This window comes from Euprymna scolopes, chromosome 18, assembly GCF_053919585.1.
Source record: "Euprymna scolopes isolate OS-2025 chromosome 18, ASM5391958v1, whole genome shotgun sequence".
Lineage (NCBI taxonomy): Eukaryota > Metazoa > Mollusca > Cephalopoda > Sepiida > Sepiolidae > Euprymna > Euprymna scolopes.
Window position 1 is genome coordinate 57,986,931 of NC_136499.1, and position 18,853 is coordinate 58,005,783.

At 31.7% G+C, this 18,853-nt stretch overlaps 1 protein-coding gene across 2 annotated transcripts in view; it reads left to right on the plus strand.

Annotated features, from left to right (window-relative positions):
• The window catches only part of LOC145297624 (synaptotagmin-4-like), a 54,206-nt gene extending 35,799 nt beyond the window's left edge, over nucleotides 1-18,407 (plus strand). Inside the window, exons 1-3 of one of the 2 annotated variants that reach the window (XM_080143709.1) lie at nucleotides 6,848-6,977; nucleotides 7,095-7,271; nucleotides 14,389-18,407. In XM_080143709.1, the coding sequence (XP_079999835.1) occupies nucleotides 7,103-7,271; nucleotides 14,389-14,699 (480 nt within the window). In that variant the 5' untranslated portion in view covers nucleotides 6,848-6,977; nucleotides 7,095-7,102 and the 3' untranslated portion in view covers nucleotides 14,700-18,407. Of the gene's footprint in view, nucleotides 1-6,847; nucleotides 6,978-7,094; nucleotides 7,272-14,388 lie in introns of those variants that run through there. The other variant, XM_080143707.1, reaches the window with a different exon arrangement.
• The last annotated feature ends 446 nt before the right edge of the window (nucleotides 18,408-18,853 follow it).

The following is an 18,853-nucleotide window of genomic DNA, read 5'->3' on the forward strand; positions in this document are numbered from 1 at the left end:
TCAGCCTATTTTAATTGTTTCTTAATGTTCTTGTTCTGTATCATTGTAAACAGTTCTATATCGTTTTTCATTATACGTAGGCAATTTTATTAATCGACACATACACCTGTCGCTTGGGTCCGATAAACAATTTAACAATTGAAAATATTCAGAGCCTTTTTGTATTTACACATTTCTATTCTAATCTGTTATTATTTCTACTATTTATTAATGACTATATAATCTTGAAAAACATTGAAACATATCAATTAAATCCTGACAGGTGTCGTAACCGCCCTAAAAAAATAGTTTCATCAATGTATCAGTTAATATGTTTTGCGATCCAGGTAGGCGCTGAGTTTCCTCGTGGGCAAGCTAGGTGTTACAAAAAGAACCATTGTCAAGAGAATTACGTCTTTATTCTGTCTTCAAGCTCGGATCAATGTTTAGTAAGAGTTGGGAGAGTCTTATTAATACGAACTTATGTTGCTGTTTGTTCTGTCCTCACTTCTAGCTTTTAACCAATGAAATCTTTGTTCATAAATCACAAAGATTTAGGTTAAGTAGGATGACCTCTAGTGTAAATGTGGTATTTTGGTGACTGAGATGATTCTAGTTAGATAATTTTACAACTTTACACCAAGATGATCAACGACACCCATTTTCACAACACTTTTTATGGCCTTGTGCCTAATTTTTTTTAGTGTATATTTTTGTTATTTTTTGTAAACAAATATATCAACGTGTAGTAATTGCTGTGTCTCAGAACGTAATTTTTCCATAAATAAACTCCTTATTGTTGCCTGTCAAGTCATATGTCCCAATTTTTATTCGTATGAATCTTCATGGTACGACTTTAAACCTGTTCAATTTTGTAGCTGGCATTTGTTTGTTTGCTTTTTGTTTGTTTTTGTTTTGTTTTTTACAAAGGACGCACCACTTATCAAGGCCTAAACGCCACTCGAGGATAAGGGTTAAAGACTTAACAGTAACCAAAAGGACAACATCATAGTAATCGTCAGAAGTGTAAATTTGGTAAATTGGATTACTTCAGGGGAACGGCTCATCAAGAACTTGTTTACATTGTATTTGAAGATTACCATATTGTAGTCAACTGGAAAACAGGTAAACGGAAGGTAGTCAATTGGAAAACAGGTAAACAGGAAAAACAGGTGTGCAGGAAAACAGGTGTGCAGTTCTAAGAAAAAGGCTTTGTTCATGGAATCTACGTTTAAGTTTAGGCGCAGATAAAGTTGTTTTTGTTTTTTTTACAATTAGGTACTTGCATTGAAGGATTACGCCAAGGTTGCCAACATCAAAAGTAAAAGTGATACTATTGAATCAATAGAATTTGAATTTGACTTACCAAGTAGTAAGTTCACATCAACATCTCCTTCATTACAGCTATACTTCTGCAAAAAAAAGTGTCGATGGGACTATACGGATATTCGCATTATCATGGAAATACTACCTAATCTCATTGACATGTTAGTGTCCATTAGATCTGCAAAGTTAAGCAACGTTGTCAGTACTAAAATTGTTGAACGTATAGGAATACCAGGTGCTGTATGTGCGATTATCTCTGTATTGTTTTCAGTCGTTCTGGACTTCTCGTTGTTATTAGAATCAAGCAGTGCCAATTCAGAAGAAGGCTTGTTGGAGATTTGGTGAACCCTTGTTTCAAAATTATATGTGCATCCATCCTTACAGGAGATATCCATTGTTTCTCAAGATGGAAAGGAGTTTTTTCTGTGTCCCAAGTAAGAATGCCATAATCTCGTTTTTACTAAAAATGGGTGGGTCACCGCTCATCAAGGGCCAAATTTTACTCGAGTATAAGGGCTAATGAGTGTTAGTTACCAGTGACCCAACACCATGATGATCGGTAATGCCGAAACTTTAGTATATATATATATATATATATATATATATATATATATATATATATATATATATATATATATATATATTGATCATTAAAGAACACAGCTCAGCAAATATTTTTACAGTAAACTTGAAAGCGACAATGTTATAATCAGCTAGGAAACAGCCCTCTGATATTGTGTTCCACAGACGGGAAGTTCTAGGACAGAAAATTTGCTCATAGAATTTTGGCTTAGTTTTAGTCATAGTAGTAGTAGTAGTAGTAGTAGTAGGAGGAGGAGGAGGAGGAGGAGGAGGAGGAGGAGTAGGAGGAGGAGGAATTTTTGAGAGTTGTTGTAGTTGGACGGGTGTTTATTGCGAAGTTTTACAGAGGTAGACTTAGATAGAGCTCAGTCGAAGACTTGCCATGAAAATAACGATGGAGCAGAGATAAACTCAAAATGTCTCTTCTGCAAGCAAGCGGGAGTAGGAAGACCCTTGCCCATTGGATTTTGAAGCCAGGTTTTGTATTTTGTCAAGAAAGGATAGGGTACTCTTAGTACCTCCTTTCTAGATGTCGTAACATTATTAGAAGACGTATTTGGCTCTTATGCAGGTGTGAGATACCTTCTCGAGTGACCTTGGCAACGAATCTGGTGTAAGTCTTACATTTCAGATCAGATTTGAAGATCAGTTATAGTCGCTTGTTAACACAGGCTGCTTCCTTAAGAAGGGAGTAATTCATTTCGATTGTGGCTAATACTTTGTGTCTAAAATTCCTTCAAGAAAAGATAAGTAAATGGAAAATAATCGGTGGGTTTATCGAATTAAATGTTAATTTCACAAAAAATTTCCTCCAAACCGACGGACGGAATCTCATAGATATGACTTGACGCAGCTAAAATAAAATGTGTTCATTCAACTGCACGTTTTACAAGACAGATTTTATTTCTAACTTAAATGTGACAGACTAACGAAAAGTATATTTCAAACTTAAGCATGACAGATAAACGAAAATTCTATTTAAAATTGAATTCTGACAGACGAACAAAAATTCTATTTAAAAACGAATATGCTATTTAAAATCTAGGCGTGATAGCCTAACAAAAATACTAATTAAAACAAACCAACGAAAATGCTATCTCAAACATAACCAGAACAGAGCAACAAAAATGTTTTAAAAACTTAAGCATGATAGATCAACGAAAATACTATTTAAAACTCAAGCGTGGCAGACCAATTAGCTATTTCAACTTTAAGTGAGGAAGACCAACGGAAATTTCTTTTTAAAACTTAGGCGTGTTGATCCAACAAAAATTCTGTTTCAAACATCAGCGTGATAGACCAATGAAAATGCTACTTCAAACTTAAACATGACAGACCAACGCGAATTCTATTTAAAATGTAGATGTGGCAGACCAACAAAAGAGTCTGTTTTAAACATAAGCGTGGCAGACCAACGACAATGCTGTTTTAAACCTAAACGTACTGGTTAAAGGAAATTTCTATTTCAATCTTAAGCATGACAAATGAACGAATATGATATTTAAAACATTACGTGACCGATAATCGAATCAACAAAAACATCTCCTTTAACCCTTTTACTTCAAACTAAACGAGATAGATCAACGAAATAATGATAGAAGGATGAATAAAAGTAGGTGCTTGTATAATATTAGTCACAATTAAAAATCACATTTCAGGTTCATGGATACTTTTTTCTGCATGATATGTAATAAGTAGGGCTAGGACAACAGCATATTCTTTTCATTGTTTTGATTCTCGAGTATCTATCCGTTGATATCATATTCTTTTATATAGAGTGATGTAGTTCTCGGTTGATTAAATGTGTCTAACTGAGTCGGATATATACTCGAGAGTCAAAACAATGAAATATTCGAGTTACAGTGTGCTAAATTATATTTATACTGCGATTTATACTGCGATTTACTTGTAAGGTCACAAGTCACATAATAAAGTTTAAACCGTGATTCAAGTATACGAAATTATGCTAAGTATCACGATTTGATACATGTTGATAATTTGAAGAATCTCTAACCAGGTATTAATTCCATACAAGGTAATTAATAGACGATAGGCGCCGATAATATTTCCTTTTTATTTCGAGAGTGTGTATAGGAATACATTAATCAAGAAAAAAAATTGGAATCGAAAAAAATGTTTTTATAAATAAACGTTTCCACATACCTGTAAATTGTAACCCAATGTTTTTAATGTAAATTTGACGGTTGTTTTTTATGGAAAGTTATGTTTGAATTGTAAGATATATCCGCCATATTGTTTTAAGGTTTTAGTTGGTTAGCGAGATTGCTGACATGCGTTTTTCTCAGCCAATCATAATATGGCTAGGTTTTTGCCTTGCAACGACACCAATTTAGTTAATCAGATGTGTTCGGAATATTCCAGTTACGTTTGTAGGTAAGCACAGGATGATAACGGTCGAAGCGAATTACGATATAAATTTAAAGATAATACGTTTCGGTTATGTACAAAGCGTGACATGTTCGACTGAGCTCTAATTCTGCATTTAGTCAAATAAGTTACTGAATGCTAGGTGGCCTGTGAGACAACATCCTGATGATCCGTAATGGTGGAACTTGGGTAGGATTTGATGATTTAAGAGTGCGGCTCGACAAGAAATCTTTTACACTTGACTTAAAAGCAACCATGTTATAGTCAGCTAGAAAGTATCCCACGGTATAGGGTTCGACAGGCAAGCAGGAAAGGGTGTCTTGAGCAGTTCTTGCCCAGACGTAGAGGTTTGTGTCAAGTATGAGATATTTTCTTAAGCGGTAAAACGATCCAACCATTTTTCCAACGACCTTCACAACAGCTGCTTTCCAGCTGGCTACAATATCATTATCTGTAAGTCCAACTTAAACCAGTTCTTGTTCAGCCATCCTCGTAAATGATCTAATTATGCAAGATTAATTCTACAAACAATTATTATGCTACTGTCCCAATGACTACCGTCACCACATTAACCCTTATCTTCGAGTGGCATCCGGGCATTGATGTGCTGTGACCTTTTGTAAAAAAATGTGTTTTGTTTTTTTTTCTTATTTCTTAATATTTCATACACAAGTTTATATATATATATATATATATATATATATATATATATATATATATATATATATATATGATGAAAATAATGGAAATAGTATTCCGACAAAATAGAGAAAATAAAAAGGAACAAACCGTATTATGTGTTCATCAACGTTTCGTCTTTATTTCGAGACTTCCTCTGGATGAATGAAATTAAGAAACCAAAGAATATACCAGTACAAAGTATTTGAAAATGTTTCACGTGCTCTGAAATAGAACTGCGTCACACTGTGCGCGTGAAACATTTTCAAATATTTTGTACTGGTATATTTTTTGGTTTCTTAATCTCATTCATCCAGAAGAAGTCTCGAAATAAAGACGAAACGTTGATGAACACATAATACGGTTTGTTCCTCTTTATTTTATATATATATATATATATATATATATATATATATATATATATATATATATATATATAACGAAGTACGTTCATACCTTATACAATAGAAAAATGCGAGCATGGTTAAGATTAAACATGGAAAAATAAAGTTGCTAAAACTGGAAAATAAAAGGACAAGATATTTTAGTAAAAAACATAATAAATTTATCACTTAAAATATTGCAGTATTAAGAACTAATTATATAATGTCATAAATTGAATTTTAAAAAAATTCTTAATGCTGCAATATTTTATGTTATAGATTTATTATATTTTTTACTGGAATATGTTGTCCTTTTCTTTTCCAGTTTTAACAATTAGTCTTTTATTTTTCCATGTTTTAGCTTAACCATATTACTTTTCATGCTCGCATTTTTCTGTTGTAATCTATGATTTTTTTTCAGGATTCCAGTAAATTTACTTGTTCTTTGTTTAATTCCAGTCTTATTTTTTTGCCCTCATAAACATAACATTTCAATAAAATCCCCCAATTATCTTCCTTTCATGCTTTTATTCTCTCTATTTCACTTGTTACTTCTCCTTTCGCGAAAGAGGTGAATTGGTAGCAACAGTATTCACTGAAGCGACGTGATTGCTATGGAAACCAGTAACACAAAACGTCGCTCACCTCGTTACTTTTTTTTACGATTTTGAACACCTGAAAATTCATCATAACTTTTGTTTTACAGAACAAAAATTGAAAAAAAAAGTTCACAAAATAGCTGAGAAGTTGATTTACAAACTGTAATAATTGTTTGAAATTATGTCGAAAAATAAGTGAGCGGTGAAGCTTTAAAGCAGTTCTAAATGACTAAAACTGCAACTTAACCATATATTCAAACACGGTAGTGTTTGAATGATACAGGACATATAATATGGCTCAAATAATGTTAATTCTTTTACACCTTAGCATTTGTAAAATATAATAAAATGTACGATTCACATAGCCATTTATTGATTCTTCAAAAAAGTCATTTTAACGGAACGTTTCGATCTCACTTATACGACCAACATGCAGAGTTACGGGTATGCATTATGTTCTATCTATGCGTTTATTTTATCAGAAGAAAGGTGGAAAAAATTTTATTTCTATTTTATTAACTGTTGGGGTTATTCCGAATTTTAAAACCTATTCATTTCTTATTTTATCGTTTCCCTTTTCCTCAAATTTCTTCTGTAATTATTTATTTAGTTTATCTATTTCAAATATGGAATTCATAAAAATCAACGAAATATCGCATTTTTCAATTGAACGTGTATACATAAATAAGTTTGTGATGTAGTCAAAATTACTATCAATAAATTCCCTCACTCTTTTTTATTGTCTAAACCTAAACACAGATTCCATGCACAAAGCTTCCATAGAACTGCCGGTCTGTGGAACTCTGTTCTGCTCGTCTGTTTTCCAGCTGACGATAATATCATTATCTTCAAGTCCAATGTAAACAAGTTCTTGTTCGTAAATGATCTAATTATACCAAATTATTTCTACAGACGATTATTACGCAACTGTGCCAACGACTACAATGCATACGTTCCCTCATTCTCGAATAGCCTCCGGATTTTGATATGTGGTGACCCCTTTGTAAAAAAAAAAAAAAAGAAAAGTCGTCTTTCATTTCAGGTGAGAAGTTTTTCTACGCTTTCTCTCGCGTGTTAAAGATGCAAAATGTTGTTTCGAAACGTTTATCTCATTCGAATAAATTATTTGGTTTGATTTCATATTTTGTTCCATCCAAAGAGAAGACGATGTTGCAACGAAAGGAAAAGTGCCCCGGCCATTTGTTCGTTTCTCTACGCTATGACGCTTTGAAACAGGAGATCGAAGCAATGGTCAGGAAGGCCCACCGTCTATGCCTTGCTAAAAAATCAACGAATAGTATTGGATGCACGGAACACCATAATCTAGACCCCGACGGTAAGTGACTTGTATGTGAAAGCGCAAACGCAAAATGAAACCATAAAAAACATATACTAGTTAAGTAACAATAATACTAGTTAAGTAACAATAAAACTAGTTGAGTAATAATAATACTAGTTAAGTAACAATGATACTAGTTTAGTAACAATAATACTAGTTAAGTAACAATACTACTAGTTAAGTAATAATAATACTAGTTAAGTAACAATAATACTAGTTAAGTAACAATAATACTAGTTAAGTAACAATAATACTAGTTGAGTAAGGATTAAAAACTGTTTAACACTACTGATGGAGCGATTCGAATATTTTTACCGATTGCGATACAATTACGATTTCGTACAAAATTCCGATTCCTTATAAATCTCTAAATATTTAACTATAAAATTGTTATTTTCCCAATTAGCGTTAGCACACATGTTAAATGTGTATGTATTTTCTCGAGCGTAAAAATGGCAGGTGATCTATATATTTTTGTTTTGCTAGGAGTTCAAAATAAATAAATATTCATGATTTTATTAGTACAGCCAACAGTGGAAGATATTGTTTCAAATAAGATCAATTAAAGAAAGATAATTAAAGAATCGTATTTGGCATCGGAAAATGTGCACATTTTTTCCAATTCCGATACTGATTAATCGTCCCAACACTAGTAATCGTCCCAGCTGAGTAATCTATTACAATAAAGTTGTATTACTGTCTGTTTGTTCGCAATTAAGTTAATATATACTGTTTCAGACTTCCATAGACTTTCGTATACATTTATTTAACTATAAAATTGTTATTTTTTCCCTATTACTGTAAAAACACATCTTAAATATCACTATATTTTTTCAAACGTAAAAACACACTTATGAGGGGGTGGTCTATAGATTTTAGTCTTACTGGAAGTTTAAATCAATAAATATGCATTATTTTATTATTACTGCAAGCAGTGGAAGATGTATCTTAAACCAAAATCAAATAAAAAATATAATTTAAGGAATCGGTTTTGGCATCGGAACGTAGGCTCAAATTTTTCCGATTCCTATACCGATTTCGATACCCTAAAAAGCTCCGATTTTTCCGATTCCCGATTCCGATTCCCGAATCCGATTAATCGTCCCAACACTAGTTTCCGGATAGAGTAAGCAATCAATCGATTTAATTGACGAATGGGCGATTTCACCAATTTCGATGAAATAAAGATATTGAAAATGTAGAATATTAATTGATTCTCATTCAATTGCTGTTATTTAGCTGATAATGAAAATTTTACGGAAAAGGAGAACCGTTTTTTTAATGATATTGTTCCTGACAAACATTTATTATTTCAAGACGAACATTATTGTTTAGAGTAAACTTAAAAGATTTACGTCGAAAGCACTGTGGAATTTCCGTAGGGTTCGCTAGTATGTACTATTACAGATATGAACATTCACGTGGTAAAACTATTTATGGCGTGTTGCTTAGTCAAGCATAAAGGGTATATTAGAACATATGATTTGAATCATAGTATGAAAATGTGTTTGTTGAACCGAATATCATTATACCACCCCCACATAAAATTCGAAGGTGCTCCCGAGTTAACGATTCTACTTTCGATTTCAAATTGATTGGCTTTGTTATATTTCTGATGAGTAATTACTGTTAAAACTTTTGGAGACGTTAATAAATGTTCATTTGAAATATATGAAGTATTCATGGCGCTGACAATGCTATTAATGAAGACAATGGGTTCAGGGTGTGTTCAATTTAAATAAAAGGACAAAGAGAGGCGGAAGTGACGACTTAGTAAATGTTGTACTAAAATGCGGATATATATATATATATATATATATATATATATATATATATATATATATATATATATATATATATATAGGTTTTGACTTGAAGCGACAAACAGGGCAGATGTTGCCTTTCAGGTTACATCTTTGTTCTCTAGCTGTTTAAATAATTAACAAATATTCATCTCTGAATGATATGATTAAACATGTGCATTGACAGCAAATATAATCGATAATTCGATGGCTCCTATACTCACGAAATGATTCTCTGAGCGGCTGTTGTTTATATATATATATATATATATATATATATATATATATATATATATTAGGAATTTTATTCTGCTTGGAATTTACACTAATAGCTGGTACGGTGGAGAATAGCACGCACATCTAGCGGACTGAATGACATAAGAGAAACATAAGCATTGTTCGGTTTAAACCCCCATTTAAAAGAAATGATTACGCATGTGCATCAAATATAATCGATAATTCGATGGCTCCTATACTCACAAAATGATTCTATGAACGGCTGTTGTTTATATATATATATATATATATATATATATATACTGGGAATTTTATTCTGCTTGGAATGTACACTAATAGCTGGTACGGTGGAGAATAAATAGCACGCACATCTAGCGGACTGAATGACATAAGAGAAACAGAAGCATTGTTCGGTTTAAACCCCCATTTAAAAGAAATGGTTACACATGTGCACACATGTGTTACACATATATATATATATATATATATATATATATATATATATATATATATATAGCACGCACATCTAGCGGACTGTATGACACAAGAGAAACAGAAGCATTGTTCGGTTTAAACCCCCATTTAAAAGAAATTTAGACTGAAATATGAGAACATATTTCTCCAATTGATAAAACAAATACAATTCAATATTGAAATACTCACATTGGCTACTTGGCATTAACACACACAAACGTAGCCACAACTGCACTGAAAACACGATACAAATAATGAAAGGATAACATTACATGTGACAGTATAAACACAGGGAAACCTCGCATGTGACTCTAAAACAGAAGCTGGGTGATCTGTAATCATAATATTCCTAGAACCGTCGTAGTATACCAATCGTAAGAATTATAAAATATATATATTTTTTTAATAATTAGAAATATCGTTCAACAGAATGTAAGAAAAATTTACAAATTCAACGACATACACATTATTCATTCATTTCGTATGAATCAGATGATTTTTGTTGGCGTTTGTTTCCCCATTATCTTTCAACTTATAATTATTCCTAGAAATACATAGAGAAAGGCCATATGAAGGTTACCAACATTTTTATGTGAAAGTGTTTTCGTGGGACGCACTGAACTCGAACTCGGGTTCTCAGTCCGTATCGTTAACCACTTAGCCACCGTCACCTACCTGCTGATGTTGGTACAGTACCCGGTTAGTTCAATTTTCAAGGAGCGGGTATAATTTTGTATATATTTAATATTCCACGCCATCGTGCCCTGATATCTTAGTATTATTAAACTAAGCGAGATTCTAGAGAAAGTTATTCTACTAACAGACTTTTTTTCACTTGGGTCGCATATGTTGGCCATAATTAAAGCTGATTATATTAAGATTCCCATAAGATACAGTAAATTAAATAAATGAGTTACATATATATTTAATAAAAAGCGTAAAACGTTATACTTCTAAAACATATGACCCATTAGACGTTAATAAAACGCACACTCCTTTCGGATTTGATTTCGCTCTTTTAAATCTGCGGATGGTTTTGATAAATATTATTTTTGAAATTTGGAAGATTAAGGTAAAGTGAGTGCGAAGCTCGCTCGGGATTACACTCCACACTGATGAGAGAGTTACTAACGAGCTTCGCATGCTATTGAATAAAAATAGAACAGGAAAACTGTTGGATATTCGTGACTGAAACTTGGTGGACAAGTCAGGTATACCAACTGAACGTTAAGTGTACCAAATGTGGTTGGCTTTTTAATAGGATAAGGAATGACGTAAACGATTCCAGGGGTGGTAATTGATGATCATCCTGTTTCAGACATGTACCAGTATATAGAAAAACTTATTTACATTTTTTTTAATTATTATTATTATTATTATTATTATTATTATTATTATTATTATTATTATTATTATTGTTGTTGTTGTTGTTGTTGTTGTTATTATTATTATCATTATTATTATTATTATTACTATTATTATTATTATAATGATAATAATAATTATTATTATTATTGTTATTATTGTTATTATTGTTGTTGTTATTATTATTATTACTATTATTATAATTATTATTATTATTATTATTATTATTATTATTATTGTTGTTATTATTATTATTATTACTATTATTATTATAATAATGATAATAATAATTATTATTATTATTATTATAGTAGTAGTAGTAGTAGTAGTAGTAGTAGTAGTCCTAACTGCTGTTAGAAGTCCTAACTGCTGGGCGTTTTTAGTTGGATTTTTTTTTTCACTTTCGAACATAAAGTCAATTTCTTCGACCTTAGACATTTAAGCTGTACCATAATGATTTCTCTGTCCATAACAGGCAAGCCTTTTGCATAATTGGAAAAGAAATTGACTCGTCAATCTGTTTAAGCCATTCATGGTGACTTTTCGTTTTAGTCTCAAGTGTTCCAATTACAATGAAAATCACTTTAACTTCTGTACATGTTCATAATCTAAATAATTACCATGTTAGATCTTGATATGTTTGGTGCATGTTCTTTCTTTTGCACTCTGATATCGATCGGTTATGCTCATACCACGTCTCATTGTTGTCTAATTAATAGAGTTTGTATATATTTAAGTGTCGAAGTTGGGCGACTTTGTCTTGCCTCCATTTTTTTTATACTGGTGTTGTACTATCATAAGGCATTCTGATGTAATATACGCTAATGTTTCTTCCCCTTCATTACATTATCTGGACATCAGTCATTCTACAGTTTTATCGATTTAGTGCTTGATGGACCTAGTACGAGTGGATTGTTCCTGCGCTGCTGTACAAGTGCTTTCAACAGAAATTTTGCGATCATCCCTAACTTATACTTCCAGCTTACATTATCTCTAAATTTAGTATTTTTTTAAAGAATACACTGTGTAATTCTTTCCAAATAATTTTCCCTGTCTTTCTTACAAACTCTGACTCTTTTTCACCGCAGTAACTTTTGAAGAATAATTTTATTACTTTCAGAAGTTAGACATTATTTCTCTATTGTAGAACGATAAATTTGTCACCCTAAAGGAAACCATATTACATCTTTATTTTAAAACATTTATTGGAAACATCGATTCATGTAACTTTCAATTTAGCTGCCTTCAGCCTCAATCATCGCCTCGCTATGGGTCCGGAACTGGCATGCCTTTTCCAAAATGCGGCGACGGGAGCTCGACGAATATTCGGCGAATACTCGATGGATGGAGGCGATTCTTTATAAATCTCTAAATATTTAGTTATAATGCTGTTATATTTTCGCCGATTACTGTAAGAATACATGTTGAATGTGCAGATATATTCTTCAACGTTAAAATACACTTATGGGGGGGGAGGGTGGTCTATAGATGTTAATTTTACTGTTAGCTTAACATCAATAGATATTTATTAATTTAGTATTACTACCAGCAATGGAAGATTTGGTTTTAAACAAAATCAAATAAAAAAGACAAAGGAATCGTTTTTGGCATTGGAAAATAGACACAATTTTTTTTTCGCATTCCGATACCTCAAAATGTTCAGATTTACCCGATTCCCGATTCCAATTCCGATTAATCGTCCCGACACTAATAATCACTCTGATAACTACAATAATACAACTTGTGATTCACCATTCAACTAAAGCTTTGAATTAAATGGGAGAGTAGAAAATGGATGTTGGGTTTAATTTCGATAGTCTTGTAACTCTTGCTTTTTTTTATTTTGTTCTTTACTTCTCATCTTTCATGCACGATGATTCTGACAAAGGAGAAAGAAATGCTGTTTTCTGGGTCGGAATATGTCCATTTCGCATTTATCGTCTGGTTGTTTTTTACCTTAAAGTGGTATTTTTAGTTTCTTACATCAAATGGCTTCATGCCCTTTTACTCTCGCTCCCTTTATTTTTTTTTTCAGTTCTCACATTCCATAAGTGATATTTCTAATAAAGGAGGAAAAATTGCTGTTTTTTCTTTTTGTTTCTTTTTGTTTCTTTTTGTTTTGTGTGTCGGAATCTATCCATCTCACACTGGTTTTTTACTTTGAATGAGTAATTTTAGATTATTTTTATGTCATGTAGCTTTGTCTGAGACGGTTTCCAATTTAAAAAAAAAATGAAACGGTAAAACGATCGATCGTATACTGTGATAAATCATGATTTTATTTTTATGCGCATATGTAAATTTACTTGAATCGGGAAAGAAAAATCGTACTTTTCTTTATATTCATTCTTTTTTTTTTTTAATTTTAATATTTTTACTTGAAATAATTTTTAATTCCGAATTTATATATAAAATAGTTTCCGTTGTAAATGTAGACTTCGGACGATCAAATAGTCAATAATATTAAAAGATAAGTGCATAATTATAGAATACGTGTCCACACAGAGGAAATGATTGCAATTAAATTATTAAATTATTCTGTGTCTGAGCTACTGTGAAATTTTAGTTAAAGTAATGATAGGTTTTAGGTTTAATATCATTAGAAAACCAAAGTAACACTACGCAGTATTTTATTTTATTTTCGACTTATTTTTGCATAAAATTAATCAATTATGTGCTGTATAGCATCAAAGTTTTTCTTATATTTCGAGGTAAAAACCTGCTTTTCAAAAAAAAAGTCCAGATCGAATCCACAAGTATGTCATTATTTATACATTTATAGTACTCGTGATTTAATAGACACAGTGGGGTATATTTGCTTTATTCGACGATTCTAAATATTGTTTTACGTTTTTTTCTAATGTTATTTTACTCAATGTTTTACTTAGTGCTTTTTCAATATTAATCAATCATGTGTTATATGGTGTCCACGGCTATTTTTATATTTCGAGATAAAAACCTGCTTTTCAAAATAAGTCTAAATCGAATCTATACGTGTGCCGTTATTTATATATTGGTAGTTCTGTTTATATAATATACAAAATTGAGTATGTTTAGTTCTACTTGTAACGAAATTCGAAATATGGTTTTACTCTATTTTTTAAGATCAATCTGTTCATGAGACTTAAGCGAACGTTTCTATATAATAAACGTTGATTTGTAATCGAATAACAGAGACTCATATTTTGTATTCCATTTTATTTATCTAATTTTCTTGTTTGTTTTGTATTTTGCAGTGTTTTTTGTGATCATCAATTTACGAAGAGGTTCGTCGATCGTTCGCCATAAACTGACCCCACCAATGGCTGGCGTATCTCCCGAATGGAACAAGGTTTTCTTATTTCCGATGATGGGCGAGAGTGTTGATTCTCACTCGCTGGAGTTTTTGGTCATCAAGGGCGGTGTCTTCAATCGGGATAATGTTCTCGGGCACGTGGTCGTTGGTTCTTCAACCACGGCTGCTGGCGAACACCACTGGAAAGAAATGCTCTCCCCGAGAAGTACACTTGTGACAAGGTGGCATCAAATCTTACCCTTGGCACACTAAGTACGGTAGAATAGTAAATCTGTCTCGTAAGAAATATGACGTCCGATATATAGTTATGTGAATGCAGTATTAGATCGATCTTTTCCGTTTAGTTTGAACCCGAAAACCTCGAATTTTCATAATCTAGATAATATATGTGAGTGTGTTTGTTTATTTATAGAATCGTTTAGTCATAGCGAAAGGAAATATTTTTCGAAAAATACTCAGATAGTAGGTAGAGCTTTCAAGATTATTATTATATGGTTATATAATAAACACTATATATATATATATATATATATATATATATATATATAGATATATAGATACACAGTATATATATGCAGTATATATATGTGTATCTGTGTACGTATATTTGTGTAGCTTAACTGTTTCACGTACATACGCTCCACACACACACACCTAACTACACACACACACGTATATATATATATATATATATATATATATATTCGGTATTTACTTAACAGTGCATAACACATAAGTAGAGTTCAGTACTAGCAAGTGAGCTCCATTGAAACGTTTGCATTTAATTTCCGATGGGAATTTGCCAGAATAAATACCGTGTCGATAATTCCACGCACACACGCACACACACACACGCACACACACACACACATATATATATATATATATATATATATATATATATAATTTAAATCAATTTCCACAAAAAATATTTCACATGAAGCTGAGCTACAAACATTTCGAAACTACACTTCATTAACTTTTTTGATACACTTATATAGTTACTATTTCATCTATAGATATATATACATACATACAAATAATATTATAAAATTATGTAATGTATTGTGCATATATTTTAGCACTTACGTCACCTATGCTCAATACGTGATTAAAGCTTAGTAGTGAATATATATTTATGGTAATAAATAACCCAGAGGTGTCTATCTTTTATCCTTGCAGAGAATCTTCAAGTAAAATGCATTACTTTTTGTAATTGTTTTATACACGTACGATGTGTTTACTCTAGCAAATTAACCAATCAAATCAAATTTGTTGTTATTTCTCTTTTCAAGAGTTAACATTTTCATTAGCCAATAACCGAGCTTTCAAAGTCTTCTTGGTTTTGTAGATTTTTTAACTATATCTATCGTTTACTAAGCCACAATATTTGCAAAATAAAACCTAAATAACAAAAAAATAACAAGGAAATACTACATAGGAATAATCTCCCTAGATTATAAGACCAATGATACCAACCATAAAAATGCATTCAATAACAAAAAAACACGGTTTGAAATCATCACTAGCGAATCTTTACTTGAAGCTCAAAGAATGTGGACGCTCGCCAATAATTGAGTGGAAAATATTACAACATATGTAGATATTTAGACAACTCGTTATTATATATAAAAAATCACAAGCTTGAAATGTAAAATTTTTAAGATTCTAAAATATTACTAAACTCTATCAGCGAAATAGCAACCAACTGTAAACGTAGACTAAATTTCACTTTAAAATAACCATAAACATAATAAATTAATAGAATAAAGTAAATCAGCATCAAAGCAATTAGTAGAGAAATAAATACATAATGAATTATTCTTATAACGTACGTGCAAAAATAATGTAACCTGATAATGTGACACATTTGCAAAGTCGTATCCAAACAAAAGAAAAGAAAACAGTTCGTGTGAAAAGTTGACCGAAACTTTGTTTGACAGGATCTCAGTCATTGTCAAACGAAATCATTAAGCTTTTAGACGAGAATCACGACTTTTATTGGTTATTCATTTAAATTAAACACCACACATGTACATAAAGCAAAAACAACAATCCGTATACTTGAACTAGCAATTCTCTATGGAGTGAAAAATACCTTTGTTTAGCTTGACTGCCATAAATATATTTTCATATAATGTGAATATAGTGTGACGCTATTTGAGTCTTGTATTTGGAAACATGACGTCTGATATATATTAATAAGTACATATACTTTGATATTAGACCGAACTTTTCCATTCGGGTCGAACGCAAAAAACATCGAATTTTCACTATCTAGATAATATATAGATCGTACATGTGTAATATCTTTTACTAATTACGGAATAATAGAGAGGATGACACGTATATTTTAGTAATTAACATTTTTCGTGGTTCTAACGAACTGCCTCGTTGGATTAAAAGGGCTATTATATGTTATACAGGTAAATGGGTCACTTGAAGCGAAGAGGAATTTATATAAGTGGGGTTATGTGCAGGTGTATATTTGCGTTCATAATTGATATGAACAGTCAGGGTAGTGTCTGTTTAGAGGTAAATAAACGGTAGGTGTTCCTGATCAGTGGTGCCTAGTGTGGACTCTATTATTCAGTTTTCGAAAACATGCTTTGGTCGTCTGCAGGCAACAATCGCTTTGATATTTGGACTTGTCAACCTTCTACCTCTATTTTATAATTTATCTTATATATTTCTGGTCCTAGTTTTACCCTGTTGACAAATTATATTAATAAAACACGCCATGTTTTATTTATTTTTTTATGATTTTTGATGTGTTTGGTACTTATGCATTATTTGACCCGGGTTTTTTGTGACTCCGGTGCGTACGAGACGTACAATTGACGAGAACCGACGGAAAAATCCGAGCGTTGATCGGAGACGTAGGGAAACTTAAATAAGAACAGCGATTCAAAACGATTTTATTAATTTTTGTGGTTTTACTTTTGAGAAGTTTAAGCCAAAAATAATTTATTGCTTGTTATTTTTATAATACATTTTTGCACGAAAAGTTTTAGTCGTTTATTTCATTTTTTTATGTTTAATTTATTAACTTATTTTTCCAAGAATAGTTAGAGAAAAGAAAAACTTTTTTGTAGCTTTTATATTTTAAAAAATTATTTTTGGTAGTGTTTATATTTTCATATCAAAGAAAAATTGAAACTTATATACACTAGTTTGTAAGAAAACTTCTAGAAAAGTAGAATATGTATAGTTTTATATATTTTTATTAAAGAAAAGTTGAATTTTATTTTTCCTTTGTTTATAAATTTTAAAAAATATTTATCTAATTCTTTGGGTCTTTTTTTTCAAATAGCATGATATTTTTTTCAGATTTTTTTAAAAGTTTTATTTATTTATTTGTATTATTATTATTTTTTTATGCTTACTGTTAAGGGGTCCATCGATACCAGAGAGGGAGGAGATGTGGTAGAGGAAGTGAAATGAATATTTCAACCAGGCAGCTATCGGCAATGTGATTTATGATTGAGACAAACGGATTGTTTCAAAACTTTTGTCTCCACATAAAGTCAATTAAGTATACATCAATAAGCTCTCGGCTAGTTCCGCATTTTCTCTTATTACGTTTTTTTTCAACAGCTGTCGGTCGCGTCCGCGATCAACGTTCGGCTTCTCCGTCGGTTCTCGTCAGCAGTCGGTTGCTCTCGGGCATTCACAAAACTCCGGTTCAAATAATGTATAAATATCTTTTTTTCTTCTTTTTTTTTTTTGTTATCCATTTATTTTTAGCTATTTACTCTATATTATATTTCATATGTTTATTTATCTTATTATTTTATCCCAGATCTATTCAACTGGTGTATTCACTTCTCTTGGAATATTAATTCTGCATTGCTATGAAAATGTTTTTCTTTAAATGTAGAAAAGAAATATTAAAGAGTGTTAAATAATTAATCTAAATATGTGCAGGCTGAAGAAGGCCGAAATAAATTTATTATCAGGCATGTCTTGAGTTTGTTATTCTGTATGTAAAATACCAGGTGGAACGATAAAAGTGTCACCTTAATGAAAAGAACACTTTTAAACTTTTAGTGAAAAATCAATTCAGGTAATTTGATTATATAGCAGAGCTGACATCTATTCAATGTAGACCTCTTCAGCCTCAATCATCGCCTCCATACGGGTCCGGAACTGGGAAAATGTCTTTTCCACAAACGTTGGCGGAAGCTCGGCGTATACTCGGCGAATGGCGGGGATCAGGCTGTTGTAGGAGGTCGTGTTAGTGATGTTCTCGAAGTATAACCAAACAAAGTAGTCCAGCAAGTTAAGGTCGAAGAAAGAGCAGGGCAGCGAGAGAAGAGTACCAAGTCGTAGCACTCCTTCTTAAGCCAAGTCTGGGTCATTTTGGGCTTGTGAGCCAGCGCCGAGACCTGCTGTCATACCCACGT